At 39.6% G+C, this 14,946-nt stretch overlaps 1 protein-coding gene across 9 annotated transcripts in view; it reads right to left on the bottom strand.

Moving 5' to 3' along the window:
• PTGR2 (prostaglandin reductase 2) overlaps positions 1-7,105 on the bottom strand; it is a 37,584-nt gene extending 30,479 nt beyond the window's left edge. For 6 of the 9 annotated variants that reach the window (XM_075754365.1, XM_075754364.1, XM_075754363.1 and 3 more), the window contains exons 1-2: positions 6,207-6,329; positions 1,081-1,149 (exon numbers count right to left, since the gene is read on the bottom strand). In XM_075754365.1, coding sequence (XP_075610480.1) covers positions 1,081-1,149; positions 6,207-6,213 — 76 coding nt within the window. In that variant the 5' untranslated portion in view covers positions 6,214-6,329. Of the gene's footprint in view, positions 1-1,080; positions 1,150-6,206; positions 6,330-6,632; positions 6,942-7,009 lie in introns of those variants that run through there. The other 3 variants (XM_075754366.1, XM_075754371.1, XM_075754367.1) reach the window with 3 other exon arrangements.
• Positions 7,106-14,946: the final 7,841 nt, after the last annotated feature.

Raw genomic sequence — 14,946 nt, 5'->3', positions numbered from 1 at the left:
GTTCTATATACCCTATGTGCTGAAAAGCCCCTAACTTTCAAAACAAAGACATGCATTGTGACTTCTCTCACATAACAAAACCATTGTGCGCTATTTTGCCAGTAGCAAATGACAATAAATTTTAACCAGGTAAGTTTTAAACTCTCACCTTTCAGTCTCTTGACTGAGTAAGACTGGGGGAATACAGACCATTGCCACCGCACATATGCTGCAAGAGCATCGCTTTGCAGCTACAGACAGACCTCCTTAAATTAAAGCTTCCCAGAAACACCTATAAAACATATGCCAGGAGCCCCAGAACTGGAGACTTCATCCTCAGGTTGGTACCACATGCAGCAGATCAATCAAACTGACAACTGAAACCACTGGCATTAAAAGGAGAGCCAGATATCCAAGTATGTTTTCAGTCTGAGTGACTGGGTGACTACAGCAGGCTACTGCTGTAATATTTGATTTGTATTAGAAAAGACTTATTTGCAGGTGTACAATAACTCTTACCCTTTAGGACTATTCTGGCATTGAGAAGCACACAATACTCCCCCAAAAACTTAATGCACACATATGGGTCTTCTACAACAATTTATAAACTCACTCTTCAAAATATTGTGCTGATATCCATAACAAGGCAAATGTGCAAGCAAGTAAACAAATCCTCAAGAGTGTAAATTTTAAAAACAAACACTTTGAAACATGGGAGGAAGAAAAGATTCAATATTTACTAAAAGGAAACAAAAATGAACAGTAACAAAATATTTTAGTCATATCTTAAAATTCAAAAAGAACAAATGTCAGAACTATAAAGCAATGCTTGCTAATGTCTCTTCACGTTGAGACCCTACACTCAGGGTTTTCTCATCTATTATGCATTAACCCTTTTTTTTCTCACTCAAGAGTTTAGAAATCTGTATATACAGTCTAAATAAATACACTTGACCAATAAACTTTATTTATTGCTGTATGCAATATTAAGATACATAAATGTCAATATTTTAAGTTAGTGTCTGTTTCTACTCTCACCATTTTGGATCATTAGGCAACCATAACCAACACATTGCTCCTTTACTGGAGAGAAATACGTACCGGGGCGTGAATTCAGCACTACTCTCTGTATAATCATCCCTGCGTTTGCAGCAATTTCACACTGGATTTCTACAAAGGAAAACATTGTTTGAAGGACTGAAACATAAATTTTCTTGAAAAAAAATATGGGGCAACGTACTTAGTAATTTGGAAATGGAGGATGAAATATGGGCCTCACCAACTTCAGCATACATGCCCAAGAATCATATAAAACAACCTCAAATGTAAAATAAACAAAATTGTGAATAAACAGTTTTCCTGCTTATCTTGTTAAAGTCATGATTGTATATAATGTCACAGTAGCACCTTCTGGAAAGGCTGAAAATCATAATGCCCCGTGCTTCTTGTAAGATCATCACCACCCCGTACAGGGTTGTAGGAGACATGTTTGGTTTGCTTTCCTGTGGTGACTGAGAACACTCTGTTCCCAGCTAAAAGACACTGAGGCAGCTTTGCATACGTAAGTCAGGTGCAACTCAAGAAAAGGCATGCCTGTAATAGCAGTATGCAGGTATATGATAAAAAGAGATTGTTGTGTAAGATGTTTTCACATGAAATAGCAAATCTTTCTATTAGCAGTGCATTTTCCCCTAAGAATTGGTCTGGCCCAGAGACGAGAAAGAATTAGATCACTATTTGATCTATTTTATGAAAAATTTCTCCTTGAATTTCAACAGTTTAAGAGGACTGTAAATTTGTGCCTCTGCAACCGTGAGATGCCAAAGTGATTAACAGGGAATGAATCTGATTTAACAGGAGGAAAATCATGATCTTACATTCTTTCAGAGCTAATAGAAAATAAAAAATGTTCTTACTACTCTTCTCGGCTGAGTGCCATAAATAACGAACCTCCACAAGAAACAAGGAATGAAACACAATAGCTGATGTCTTTGTCATAATGTTTATGTTGCTGACAAGAACAGCAAATTGGAGTGAAACTAAACAGATGAGCCTAGAAAGACTACAGCATCACCACTTATCCAACATCTTTATTCTTTGAACATTGCAAAATACAGAACCTTCTGTCTCTACTGTTATAGTGCTTACATTACAGCATGCACAGACCATCAAGAACTACAGTCTGGAGTGCTGAAAAGCATAATAAAAAAGTTATCAGGAGAAAATAGCCATATCCCTGGCCTTTCCCTCTCCTTTAAACCCCACAACTGACTCAAACCAAAAGTATCTTGTTCATAAACCAGATAAAGGTTTAACCATTTGATTGTGTTTACACTTGAAAAGCTACTTATTAGGTAAAAATAATTAAAAGAGTTTCTTTTCAGTACTTCAACACCTAAGAGTGCTACAAGAAAAACTGCATGAAAAGGATCTCAAATGTGTCTTTACAGCATCACATCAGTGAAAAATAAGTGACCTGCACAGTTCTTTGGACAGAAAAATGTAGAACATCAGTCTACAACAAAAGGAAAAAAAACCCCACACTTTGATGAAGTTACTAGTTACTGTTTAAAAACAAAAGATGAGCATTGAAAATACAGGAGTTAACAGTTAAAGAGAGAAATAAAAATCCATTTTTACACCCACACGGCTGATACAATCTCTGGAATAGATATACTCATGTAAAACCCAAACAGGAAGGATGGCCTAAGATGAATTTGGCAGATCTTGGGTTCAGCATCATACTCAACTACAGACTTCCTCTGTGATCGTGGGCATATCACTTTGTACTTTTATAAAATATTTTTCAGAACAAAATTCCAAATTCATCCCAATAACACTTGCCTAACAAATTTACATTCAAGTGGTACAGTTGCTATCCCCAGAGCAATTGTATTAGCATCTGAGAATTTGTGCCAATTCAATGAGCATTTTATAAACTGTCAGATGTGCCCAGTGCAATATAAAAGGACAACCATACTCTAGTAAACAACTTGTGCACATACAGAACTTGGCTGAAGTTTACTACCACTAATGAAACTGCCCTGTGCAGAAATAATGAGTGAAGAATACAGTGAATATAAACCAACAGCAATCTGACAGCTCACATGAAATCCGGGCAAATCATTCCTCTATGTACTATTCATATTCAGTTCAAATCTATCCATGGTGTTCAGGGTTTGATCCACTGTTTATAAACCATACCAAGTGGGCAGAATTGCTGTACAGCTCATGCCTTACAGAAAGGCCCCCTATCAAAACTGCTGACTCTATTTTTGTTATCCTGAAACTAAATACCTGTATTATGCAAACACAAAACCCCAATCTGAACAAGAAAAGAGATGATGAAAAGCATTTTTATTGTGCCTAACACATACTTGAAATATCTGCTTTCTATGATAGTACAGAGAAAAAAATAGAGCTCTTTAAAGAAAAAAAAGCCAAAGATATTAACATATTAAAAGAAAGAAAAAGCAATACAGAATGGCATAGAAAGATGAGAGTGGGAAAAGTATACAATGTTAAGTTTAGATTACTTCTTTGAATGCCCGACATTCTGAAGGAACAAAAATGCTTTTGATTTCCCAGGTCATTTTCACAGCTTTTGGTTGAGAAGCCTATGTACTAATTCAATCTGAAGATCTTCCAGATACTGTGAGCGGGTGGATAGAAAGCAAGGCTGGCAAATGAATTGTCACTCTTTGTATGACAGCTGTCACAGTAAAATACGACACTGGAGATGGACACCTACTTCTAAATATGACTGCACTTACTCTACAATGGAAGTCAGTAACACCAGTACACAAGCAAATGTTCACACTAATATCATAACATAGTAAGAAACAATCAGATTTTCCTCACATTATAAACAATACGGAAGTAACTAAAGAAAATAAGTTGAGACACCATCCTTTAGTACTGTAAACTGAGGAAAGCTTTTGGAGAAAGAGAACAGATTTTTTTAAAAGTGAAATAAAGGGGATTCATATGATATACATAATATTTTTCAATATATGTGTAATGCCGGTGTGAAGGATGCTCTTGATTCTTTTTTTTTTTTCCAAGACCAACAGGAAGCCACATGCATGACTATTTTTTAACTTTTCCAAACAAAAATAATCTGAGTTGGTTTTACTCTGTAAATCAAATAGAGAAAAAATTAATTGCAAGTTTTAACATCATCATTCTATGCCAAGATCATGTGACCCACTCTATGAGTGTAACAGGACCATTAAGCAGCACCACAGCAGTACCTTCAGGGGAGTCTCGAGTATGTTTTAGCTCAGTTTTATTCTTATCCCTTTCTCCCCTTGCCTTTCTTTTCTTATTTTTGCGGAGAGGCACATGACAACTCCTTTTAAAAATGTTAAATAAATTCCTCAGCGCTAAAATGCTCCAGTTTGTTTGTCCTGGGCTTGGTTCCTAGAACTTCGTGTTTCTGAGATTGCCCATTAAGACACTGCTTTCAGTTACATGTACTTTTGCCAAAATGATTCACTTGCTTCCAAGTTGTTACAGCCCATGCGAGGGTCAGTCTAGTGAAAAACGGAAGAGCAAGCAGTTTATCCCTCCTGTATCAGGTCTGGGCAGCATGGAGGAATCACAGAACTGTTTAGGTTGGAACAGACCTTTAAGATCATCAAGTCCAACTGTTAACCTAGCACTGTCAAGTCCCACTAAACCATGTCCCTAACACCACATCTACATGTTTTTCAAATACCTCCAGGGATGGTTACTCAACCACTTCCCTGGGCAGCCTGTTCCAGTGCTTGACAACTCTTTTGTTGAAGAAATTTTTTCCTAATATCCAATCTAAACCTCCCCTGGCACAACTTGAGGTTGTTTCCTCTCATCCTATCGCTTGTTACTGGGGAGAAGAGACCAACACCCACCTGGCTACAACCTCCTTTCAGGTAGTTATAGAAGCAATAAGGTCTCCCCTCAGCCTCCTTTTCTCCAGGCTAAACAACCCCAGTTCCCTCAGCCACTCCTCATAAGACCTGTTCACCAGACCCTTCACCAGCTTCCTTGCTCTTCTTTGGATGTGCTCCAGCACCTCAATGTCTTTCTTATAGTGAAGGGCCCAAAACTGAACACAGTATTCAAGGTGCAGCCTCAAATACTGCAGAAGAAGGCAGTCAAACGGAGGACAAGTAAGACTGGAAGTCTTCTGAAACTGCGGTGTCAAAATGGCTGGAACAAGGATCCTCAAAGGAAGGTCAAAGAAAGAAATTTCAAGGCAGAATTAATGAGGAGCATGCAGGAAGGAAAGATGGGAAGGACTGGCACTAGGAATCAGGGAGAATAGAGAAATGTGGCAAGAACAGCAACTTAAAAGCCAGTAAAGCGGGAAAGAGAGAAATAGAATGGGGAGAGAGAACTGGAGAAACTGGGAACGATGAGTGAGACAGAACCAAGCAAACCAAGATGGGAATGGCTGGGTAAAAAGCAAAAAAAAAAGGTAAGTGTAACTGGCAAGGTGGAGGAGAATGGAAATAGAAAAGCAAACATAATGGATTAGGCACCAAAGTCTCCACCACGCCCCTAAAGAGCTCTACATTTGAAGAATGTTAAGTAATTGCAAACTCAAGTTTTCAAAAAGTAGAAGCCAGAACCAATACTGACTATCATGAATGGAGAAAAATGTATGCCATAAAAAGTTAAATACTTTCTTAAACTGAACTAATAAATCCAGATTTCCTAATGTTTCATGTCTCATTACTGAATTCTCTGGTGTGAAGTTCCTCCCATAGTGTTTTCTCCATGTGGATTCTGTGACACACTGTAAGGGTTGAGGGCAGGCTGCAGTCTTTCCCTCAAGAAAGAAAGAGGTGAAAAAGGTAGAATGACAATAATAGTAGGATCTTGATCCAGCCATCTTTTTCTTTCTTTTTTTTTTTATATTCCAAGAATATATCCTACTATCTCTGAGCTTTTTATCAAATTTGACTGACACACAGAGCAAAAGTTCCAGTAAATATACACTCTCATATCTACACATGATAGGATTGTATAAAGTTTACTTTTTTAGATCTGGGTGTCAAAAAAGCTGAAAGTACTCAGGTGCCACCTCCTGGGATTTTTTTTTACTAAGTAGTTGCGTTGTATTGGAGTTGCTGAAAATTGTTTAAAAATACTAACAGCAATGCCTATTTTTTCTAAGCAGAATTTCAAGTCAGGAATGAACACAAGAATAGAGATTGCTCCCATAAAGGCAGGAGCATCACCTGACATTTTTTTGAGAAGTCAGTGATGCAGTATGCAGGCTCCCACATGAGAGCAACCCCAAAAATGTACTGATTATCCACTTTCCTAGGTATGACCAAAGACCAAGTTAGAAATCACTGCTGTCAAAGGTGGAAGAGCCACTGGAGACTGTCTTGCAGATGGTTCAATATCAGTTTCAGAAGCTGCAGGTAGAATAACATAGGAGCGAGAAAGGTCAGAAGCAATGAAGGATGTTTGGTTTTACAAGCTGCACAGCGGCCCTGATCTGGGTGCTGAGGAGGACTCCTTTCCTCTGGGATTCCTCCACCACCCCGGGCCACGGTTTGATGTGGGGGGCTCAGTAAAGCTAGATTCATGCTCCTTTTCGAGACATCAGGCAATCCCAATAGTCTCTTCCAACCTGACAAACCTGTTCCCCCGCCTACCCCGCAACGACGAGGCACGATTCCCTGAGGAAATAACTCCTGGGAAGGAGGGCAGGGGCCCTGTCCTGCCAGGGAGGGCTCGGAGGCCGCTGCCAAGCTCCCCGCCGCGCAAAACGAGGCCGCAGGCGCTCCCGAGTTGACACCTGGCACCAGGACAACCTCATCTCGACGGGGACGGCGAGCGCCCACGGGTCCGTCCCCTGAGGCCGCCCTCTGCCCGGTCTGGGCCGCGCCGCCGCCGCCGCCGCCGCCCCTCTCCCATCCCCACCGCGCCCCGCGCACGGCAGGCCGCGCGGCGACGCTTCGAGGACAGGCCCCCCGCGCATGCCGCCCCCTCTGACGTCACCGCGCGGCAGCCGCGAGGCAGTGCCGCTCACCTTGAACCGCGCCTCGAGCGCTCCTGCACGCTCGTTACGGGGCAAACAGGCGGCCGCGGCCGCGGCCCCTCCCCCCGGCCCCGCCCCAGCCCCTCCATGCGCATGCGCGCAGGCCTTCAACCAGGAAACGCCGCGGCTCGCCGCTTAAAGCGGCACAGTCCGAGCACAGTCCTGGGGGGAGCTGAGGGGCAGGGGCAGGGGCAGGGGCAGGGGCAGGGGCAGGGGCAGGGGCAGGGGCAGGGGCAGGGGCAGGGGCAGGGGCAGGGGCAGGGGCAGGGGCAGGGGCAGGGGCAGGGGCAGGGGCAGGGCCTAGGCACGCCAGTGGCTTTCTGTCGGCAGCAGGTGCACAGTTTTGTCACACCCATTTCACAGGGAGCGGCCAGTGGGTCTGTGGGCCCGTGGTCTCCCATCTCGGGTCCTGCCTGTGTGGATGAGGTGATGGTGGCTTATCTCCTCAGGGGCTAGGAAATGGCACTTGCAGCTTGTGAGGATTTTTTTTTTTTTTTTTTTTTTTTTTTTGAGTCAGAGGGTAACATTGAGAGATACTTGCTCCTTGCATGTTCTGGTGGGTGAGATTCTGTTCATTAGTGCAATATGAGGCTGTATTATAGTTATTCCTAAAATTCCAGTTAAGTTGCTGTTCTATATGATATGATGTTGTAATTATTATGTGCATACTTTTGCTATGCTTGAATACAGATGAAGAGGCATTTTTACTTAAAGAACAGGTTGTAGGAGGATGAATAACTGAAGAGCCAGAGCTCCCTGGGATGAGGCTCAGGTCCTGGTGCTGCCTGCCTTGATTACTCTGTGTACCTGCCCTGTGTTGTAGTTACTCACTGAGCTGGGAAGGCAAACAGGTCTGTAAAGTGGCCACTGAGTCGGTGGAAATTACTATGGAGCTTCAAGTGACCACTTAAGACTGGAAAAACTCTTCCAGGTGACTTTGTACTTGGCCTCTCACATAGAGGCAGGCAAAGCCTTTCTATTGCAGCACTTTAATATAGGGATGCTCTAGGGGAAAAAATGAGGTATCTTAAGGAGATTTATACCTCCATACTTTTTTCTTTTTTGCAACTTGTATCATTGATCTAATGACAGGTCAACTTCTTATTAGTGTAATGTACTGAAAGTAAGTCTTCAAGGTTGAAGTTGTCCCCGCAGTTTCAAATGGGTGTATCTTGTATGTAGAAGGCTTTGCATTAAAATGAATGAATACTAACCTGCCTCATCCTTGTGCAAGAAAAGAGCAGCACAATTATTAAAGAAATAATTATTTCAGAAACCAATGTTACATGTCATTATATGAGCAAACAGGAAAAGATTATGAAGTGTATTAATGGAGAGTTCCCTGTTAATGTAGAAGTAGTGTATCTCAATGACTACTAATTACTGAAAGTGGGGGGTATGCTGTATATGAGCACATGTGCATAATTTTTCCATATATCATATAATGACAATATAACTTTAGATATTTTATAAAAGTACCAAAAAAAACCCAAACCCCCACATATTAAATAAGCTTTCAAAAATCTCTGTACAATCTCACTTTTTCTTGCCTAGCACAAGGTGGCTTTGTTTCTTCCACAAACAATGTTATCCTGAAAGGTGGTTACAGCAATCATCTGCAGTTTACTGTTTTAACCCTTATATTTACCACCCCTCATTGTCTGTTTAAGTACTTCTTAAGTGAAGCTATTGTGAAATAAGCTTAGATGGGAATTTAAAATGCAGTAGCTATTCTGCACTGACTTGCCTTGTGGATACATGTTCTAGTCTGAGTGCCTTTTTGTGGTTTAGGGTAATCTACCTCAGACTAAACTAAACAACACAAACTCACCCTTTATGTGAAATAAAACTGTCCACCAAGCAGGTCATTGTGGAATAGTTGTTACGTAATGTATATTAGGGGTTGTTACAACGTATAAACAAGGCTAAATCAACCTGGGTGTCATCATTTTAAAGTCAATCAGAAATGGGGCAGAGATGAAATGAAAGATGTGTTTATGCTGGAAGACGGTTGCGGTCACTGTCAACGAACCATTGCTGCCTACCCAAATAGGCAATGTCATTCCAATGAGCCTTACTTCACTGAACAGATACTCCCCCCAATTCAAGGTTTTCTCTGACCAGCTTCAGGCAAATTTGAGAAAGAAGAAACATTTCTTGGCCACATGGTGGGATGAAAAAGACTTTGTCCCATTTGTTCCTTTTAGAACAAAAAGAGAAAATAAAAAAAAGAGGCTCGTGGATACAAAGTCATTAGCTTCCAGAATCATGTGTAAGCTTGGCCAGAATGTAAAAGTGAAACAGCTGTTTGGTTCAGAGTGGTTAGAATCACATTGGCATCAATTTTAGTGAAGCCAATAACAATAGTTAAAATAGCAATCCTCCAGACTTTGATTTTTTTAGTTCTTTTTTTCCCCCCTTTAAGATTGACTGTTTAGCTGATTCCAAATCATCTTTTTGTTCCTGTTTACCCGCCCTTAATATAGAAACAATAAACTTTATGTATTCTGCCTATACTGTGAAGCTTAAATGTTTTTAAGGTACCAAGTAATCCTGTTCATTTTCCAAGATTTGCTGGGCTAGTGGATCATATTGATGAGAGAATGTAATAATAATTCACCTTTTCCACATTTCCGTGTTTATAGGTAACTCACAATCTTGGCCAGTGTGTGCCCTTTCTTTGTTATTTTTAATATCGCTATAGTAAGTAGTCTTTTAAAATCTGTATAGATGAATAATACACATGCTGCTTACGTAATTGAAGTGCAGCTGTGGTTTTGCCATCAAAATCCTCTGGGGTATGCATGAACTCTGAATGACTTCAGATTCTTTAGCCTGTGTGCGTAGGGAGCAAAGTGGGCTATGAGGTCTCTCAAGAAACATCCTTCATGGATTCTGTGGATAGGAACGATCAATTAGATTACTCAAATCAACACAGTTTAAATCTTTGGTTTTGATATAGTAAGTCTCTTACATGATAGGAAAATAAGATGTCATCTTCTGCTGTGGGGAAGCATTTTTCTAAGGTTACAGAAAGTTAGAGAAACAGTATTGAAACTATTCTTCAGAGAACAGACGAAATGTTGCTTGAAGGTATCTAGAGAAAAGGTATGCCTTCTCCATTGATAAAACAGCCTTATGGAAGAACTCAGTGAGCAATATCTCTCCATATTCTTGGATAACAAAACCAGGTCACTTGTCTTACAAATTCTAAAACAGTGTTTCAGGCTGCAGTAAAAAAATTGATTGCGAAATCATCTGTGCTAGACTTGATGTTTCTGGGTTTCTAAACTCTAAGTTTACTAGTCTTCAGTTAAGTTTCTTGCCCTCATTGCGGAGCCAGGAGAACAATCAGAAAGCTCCCTTGCTCACTCAATGCAATGTCAGCTAACAGCCTGTGGTGCTGCTGAGTGTAGTTTGAGCTTATCCACATATCTTTGCATGAAACGTTTTAAGAGCTTGCAGATGATTCATTCTGCCAACTAAGCTGTGGACGCAATAACTTCAGCAGAGGACAGTAACACATTAGGTCATTACAGTCATTTGCAGTGACTGTTTGAATCGGTGTAAGTAATCCAATCTATGAACTGAAAAATTTTAGCTTGAGAGAGCTGCTAAGGCTGAACTGAGCTTTTCAGCTGACTTTATATTAGAGTGACATACCATGCTGTAGAGTGTGGTTTAAAGCTGATTTGTGAGCAGCTCGGCTCCTTGTTAGCCAGAATTGTTGGAAAGGGTAGACAGCTGGGGAAAGCAAGTTATCATGCAACACAAGTTATGCTGTCCACTTCTGAATTGTCTCTGCTTTTGAAGTTTTTATTCATGCAGGTCCTGTTTTGTAAAAAGAAACTAAACCCCACAATGTATCCCTGATGGACTGAGCATTAGCTTGAGGCAGAGATATTTGTTGGAAAGTTTTGCAGATGGCCACTTAGCTGTCATATCACGCTAATGTCTTCTGATGCTAATTGCTAGTTAATCACAAAGTGGGCTTCATCTGTACAGGTAAATATACAGAGCAGAAGCAATTGTTGCTTTTTTATGGTAACTTATTTTTCTGATGTTTAATGCTTGGGAATGCCTTGACCCATCTTTCTTTGTCATCGTTTCAAAATTTTCATCTGGATTCTGACTGGCCAAAGGGCATAGGTCGGATCTGGATTTGCTCTGTTGCTTACAATTTTTGTGTTTGTAAGGAAGCTGTGCTCTATAAACAGACTTTGCTAGTCAAAATTACTGGTTTTTATATATGTTCACACAGGAGACTATCTGTAAGGCACATCTTGAAGAATCACATTGATTTTAATAGAAATAACGTATTTTGTTAGGAAAATAAAATATAATATGTCAATAACACCTTGATACCCAACTTTTGTAAGGAAAACACAGGGCTAAAAGACTTCTGCATAAATATTGTTGGGCCTGATCTTTAACCATTCGGTATTTTGTAAAACCTTTTAAATCCATGAAAAGGGAGCACAATACGTTATCATTTTAATCTGATAGTGATTACTACTGTTTGATCATCACAAAGTTTTACTCATAATTTTGCTTCCTTTTCTGTCTGTGCCTTCTTTCATCCTTAAGAGGTGCTGCACACTGAAATGCTTGCTGCAGAGAATGATTTTCCTGTTGTCTGTAGCTTGTTAGTGACAGTTTCTTAAATCTAATTAAAAAAGGTTCAGGTAATGTTCTAGTAATTTTTATATTATTAAATATAGTAAATTTACATTTTGGTATAGCTACTTATTTTAATGTTTATAAATGACCTGAGCATATTGTAGATGAAAACTATCCTGTTGCTGTGCAGCATCATATCAGGATAACATCTTTCATTTTTTACTGCAGAAGAGTTGAGGAAATTAGGAACTTCTGTTTTAGAACCACACTGATAGATAAGCATACACATCTGTGTAGGAAATTTCTTTATTGCTCTGTATGCCATTTCCATTTAATGATATCTCCCAGTTATACAAAAAAATGGTTCTACTAATGCTTCTGCAGAAATCTGCAACCAGTGAGGTACTAATACAAGTATGGTTTATGTTTCATACTCTGAGATTCAGTCATGCATGTCTGTATTGGAACAAAAATATCTTGAATTTTCCCAATTTAATATAAAGCATCACCACTCATCTGTTGTAGACACCATTGAAAAGTTTAAATTTTAATTTCACAGTCATGGCCTGTAGTTGTTGTACAAGCTTTGTAATGCATAATTATAATTCAAAACAAGAAAGATTAAAGGGTTTTTAAATGAAGAATACCAATAACCTTGGAAATATTTCTTCTTACTGCTATTTTCTCTACTTTGTCTAAAAAATACTGCCAGATTGGAAACAAAGTCGTTAAATATAATGATCCCTTGTTTCACAGCTTGTGTGAATGGAAATTGGGAACATTTAGTCAAAAGGAAACTAAATTTGTAATTTAGAAAGAACAGAGGGTAAAAATTAAGCTGCATTATGTGAGTATCCAAGGTATTAGACCATCCTGAAAAATGGGGGGAAGGAACCAATGTGGTCACAAAGGCTCAATGACTTATTCAGAACACAAAATGATCTTTGCACCATCACACAGTAATGCTAAGTTATGGTTTTTTGGTGTAAAATTGCTGGCAGCAAATGGTCAGGACAAGTGTTTGTCTGAACTGAGGATGGAAAACATATGAGCACCATTTGTTGAAATGCTACTGATTGCTGTACCAGAGCAGGAGGCAGCAGTGGGTAATAGGCTGTGCTGCATGGGGAAATCATAATATTAATAGAATATTGCATCATATTTATGTTCTTTTTCATACTTGAAATTCAGAATAATTGTAAAACTGCTCTGTTTTCTTTTTTATGCATCCTAATGCTAGAAGAGCTAATGCTAATGGCTAACAGAAGCACAAAGAGAAACAGGTCTTCTAGAATCAGGGGAAAAAAAAGTTCCTAAGGGGGATGTATTTGAGGCTGTGTGGTTATACATAGTGTAGCTTCCTTGTAAGACGACTTGGTATGCTTATTCAAATAGAACTGAAAAAGTCCTATCGTGTGGATTTCAACCTATGTTTTATGGAAAACCACACTGGGATATAGATGAAAGATGGAAGCTGACAGAAGGTGGATAAAGTCAAGTGGGAACAAGGAGGAAAATGAACAAGGAGGAAGCTGCTTCATAGAGAACTTGTCTTGCACTAGCATCATGTTTACACAGTGCTATTTCTGAAAAGCAAGTACTGGCTGGTGAGAGAGGACTATGTAGACTTGCAAAGTATCATGATAACCAAAGGCATATTTTTTTTGCTTCTGTGTAGGGTTTATTTCAGAGCTGCTGGATATTAGTGAAATGCTTCTCATCCATTCAGCATGTGAACATTGCCTTCTGGAGATTTACAGCACCTGGTTATTAGCAGTCAATTATTAACAACTTTGGTATCAGCAAATCAGCTGTTGTATTCCACTGGCTGGGAAATGAGAATTTGCCAAGACTTTCACCTGTTTCCTCTAAGGAAAAGAGGAGGGATGGGTAAGCACAACTGGCCTGGAAGGAATTAGTGGTGTCAGTGACTGTATTCTAGGAGGCTGTGCTTGCCTTTATTATTATGGGTGATAAAGTATTTTATTGGACATGTGAAACTTAGATGACAACTGTTTTGACTCTCAGCTAAGCAACTGCAGGCTAACAGTGAAGGCTGTGTTTTAGAGGCTGATCAACAATTGGTAACTTGAAGGTCTGAGGCAACTAAGCAAAACCTGCTTCAGATTATAACTGCATGCTGTGTTTTAGTCAGCATAGCTGGCAGGCAGTAGTCAAGAGGCTTTCTGCCGTTTCTGAGCAGTACACGAGACTATCTGAATGACAGTCTCTAAGGGCATTTTGGGGAGATAATTTGTACATCTACTGAGGAAATGAGATCTTGTTTAGATGCCTTTTCTAGTTCTTTGTGCAGCTTTCTGTGGTGTGCCATGCAAGATAGTACTAACAGGATAGTCTTCTAGGTCACTTAGTGGGTACTGGCTTTGCAAACACTGCAAATTGTGTTTATTTTAAATAGAATGATGAATGGTAAATGACAGGAACAAATAGACTATATCATAGTTCTGGCAAACATGTTGTATATTTTAATTATAAATTTTGTTACCAATACATGACTAATTTGAGGGATCAGGCCTACAAATCAAGGAGCCGTCCAAGTGAACTTGTTACATAATTTCTACAATTAGTCTTTTCTCACAGTTCCCACCACCACTTTTTGGAAGCTGAAATGGCACGACAGAATTTTGTTTTGATATCAGAGAAATGAACACATCATGCTGTTCTCTGGAACAAACTGTAAGAATTGTGGCTGAGGTTCTGCTGATGACATTCACACCACAGCTGATGACTCTGACTGAAGTGCATGCAGTAGGAGAGAGTTGCAATTTTTACAAAAAATGCTGTCTAAAAATATTCTCCTATGTAACTCCATTTTCTAATTTTGTATGTCCCTGTTGATTTCTCTGTGTGCCTCCTGCGCAGCAAAGCTCCACTCTGCAATTACGAAGTTGTCTTTTGCAGTGAATTGTGACAGTGTTTTGTTGTTTGGAAGTCCTTTCTCTTGTCCTCTGTGTAGCTTTGAACCTCTGATAATGTCTTCTGCTTCTTAGCCAATCTTCATCTTTCAAGAGCTTCCACTAATCTTTTGAAAAAAGGAAAAAAAAAAAAAAAAACCAACAAAACAAACTGTTGGAGTCACCTGATAGTAAACAGCAGTAACATTTGTTTTCTCAGTAGTGTGGATGTTAATAATGATGATCCTATAACTTGATAACTTTTTCCTTACTTTCATAGTTCATTTCATGATAAGAGGAGGCTTGAGGGTTGTCTGTGTTTTGTTTGTTGGGGTTTTTTCCTGGTTTGTTTGTTTTGGTTGTGGTTTTTTGTTGGTTGTTTTTTTTTTTTTT

The sequence above is a fragment of the Balearica regulorum genome, chromosome 5 (genome assembly GCF_011004875.1).
Source record: "Balearica regulorum gibbericeps isolate bBalReg1 chromosome 5, bBalReg1.pri, whole genome shotgun sequence".
Classification (NCBI taxonomy): Eukaryota; Metazoa; Chordata; class Aves; order Gruiformes; family Gruidae; genus Balearica; species Balearica regulorum.
Note: the sequence above shows the minus strand (reverse complement) of the source record. Positions and strands in the feature narration are given on the sequence as shown.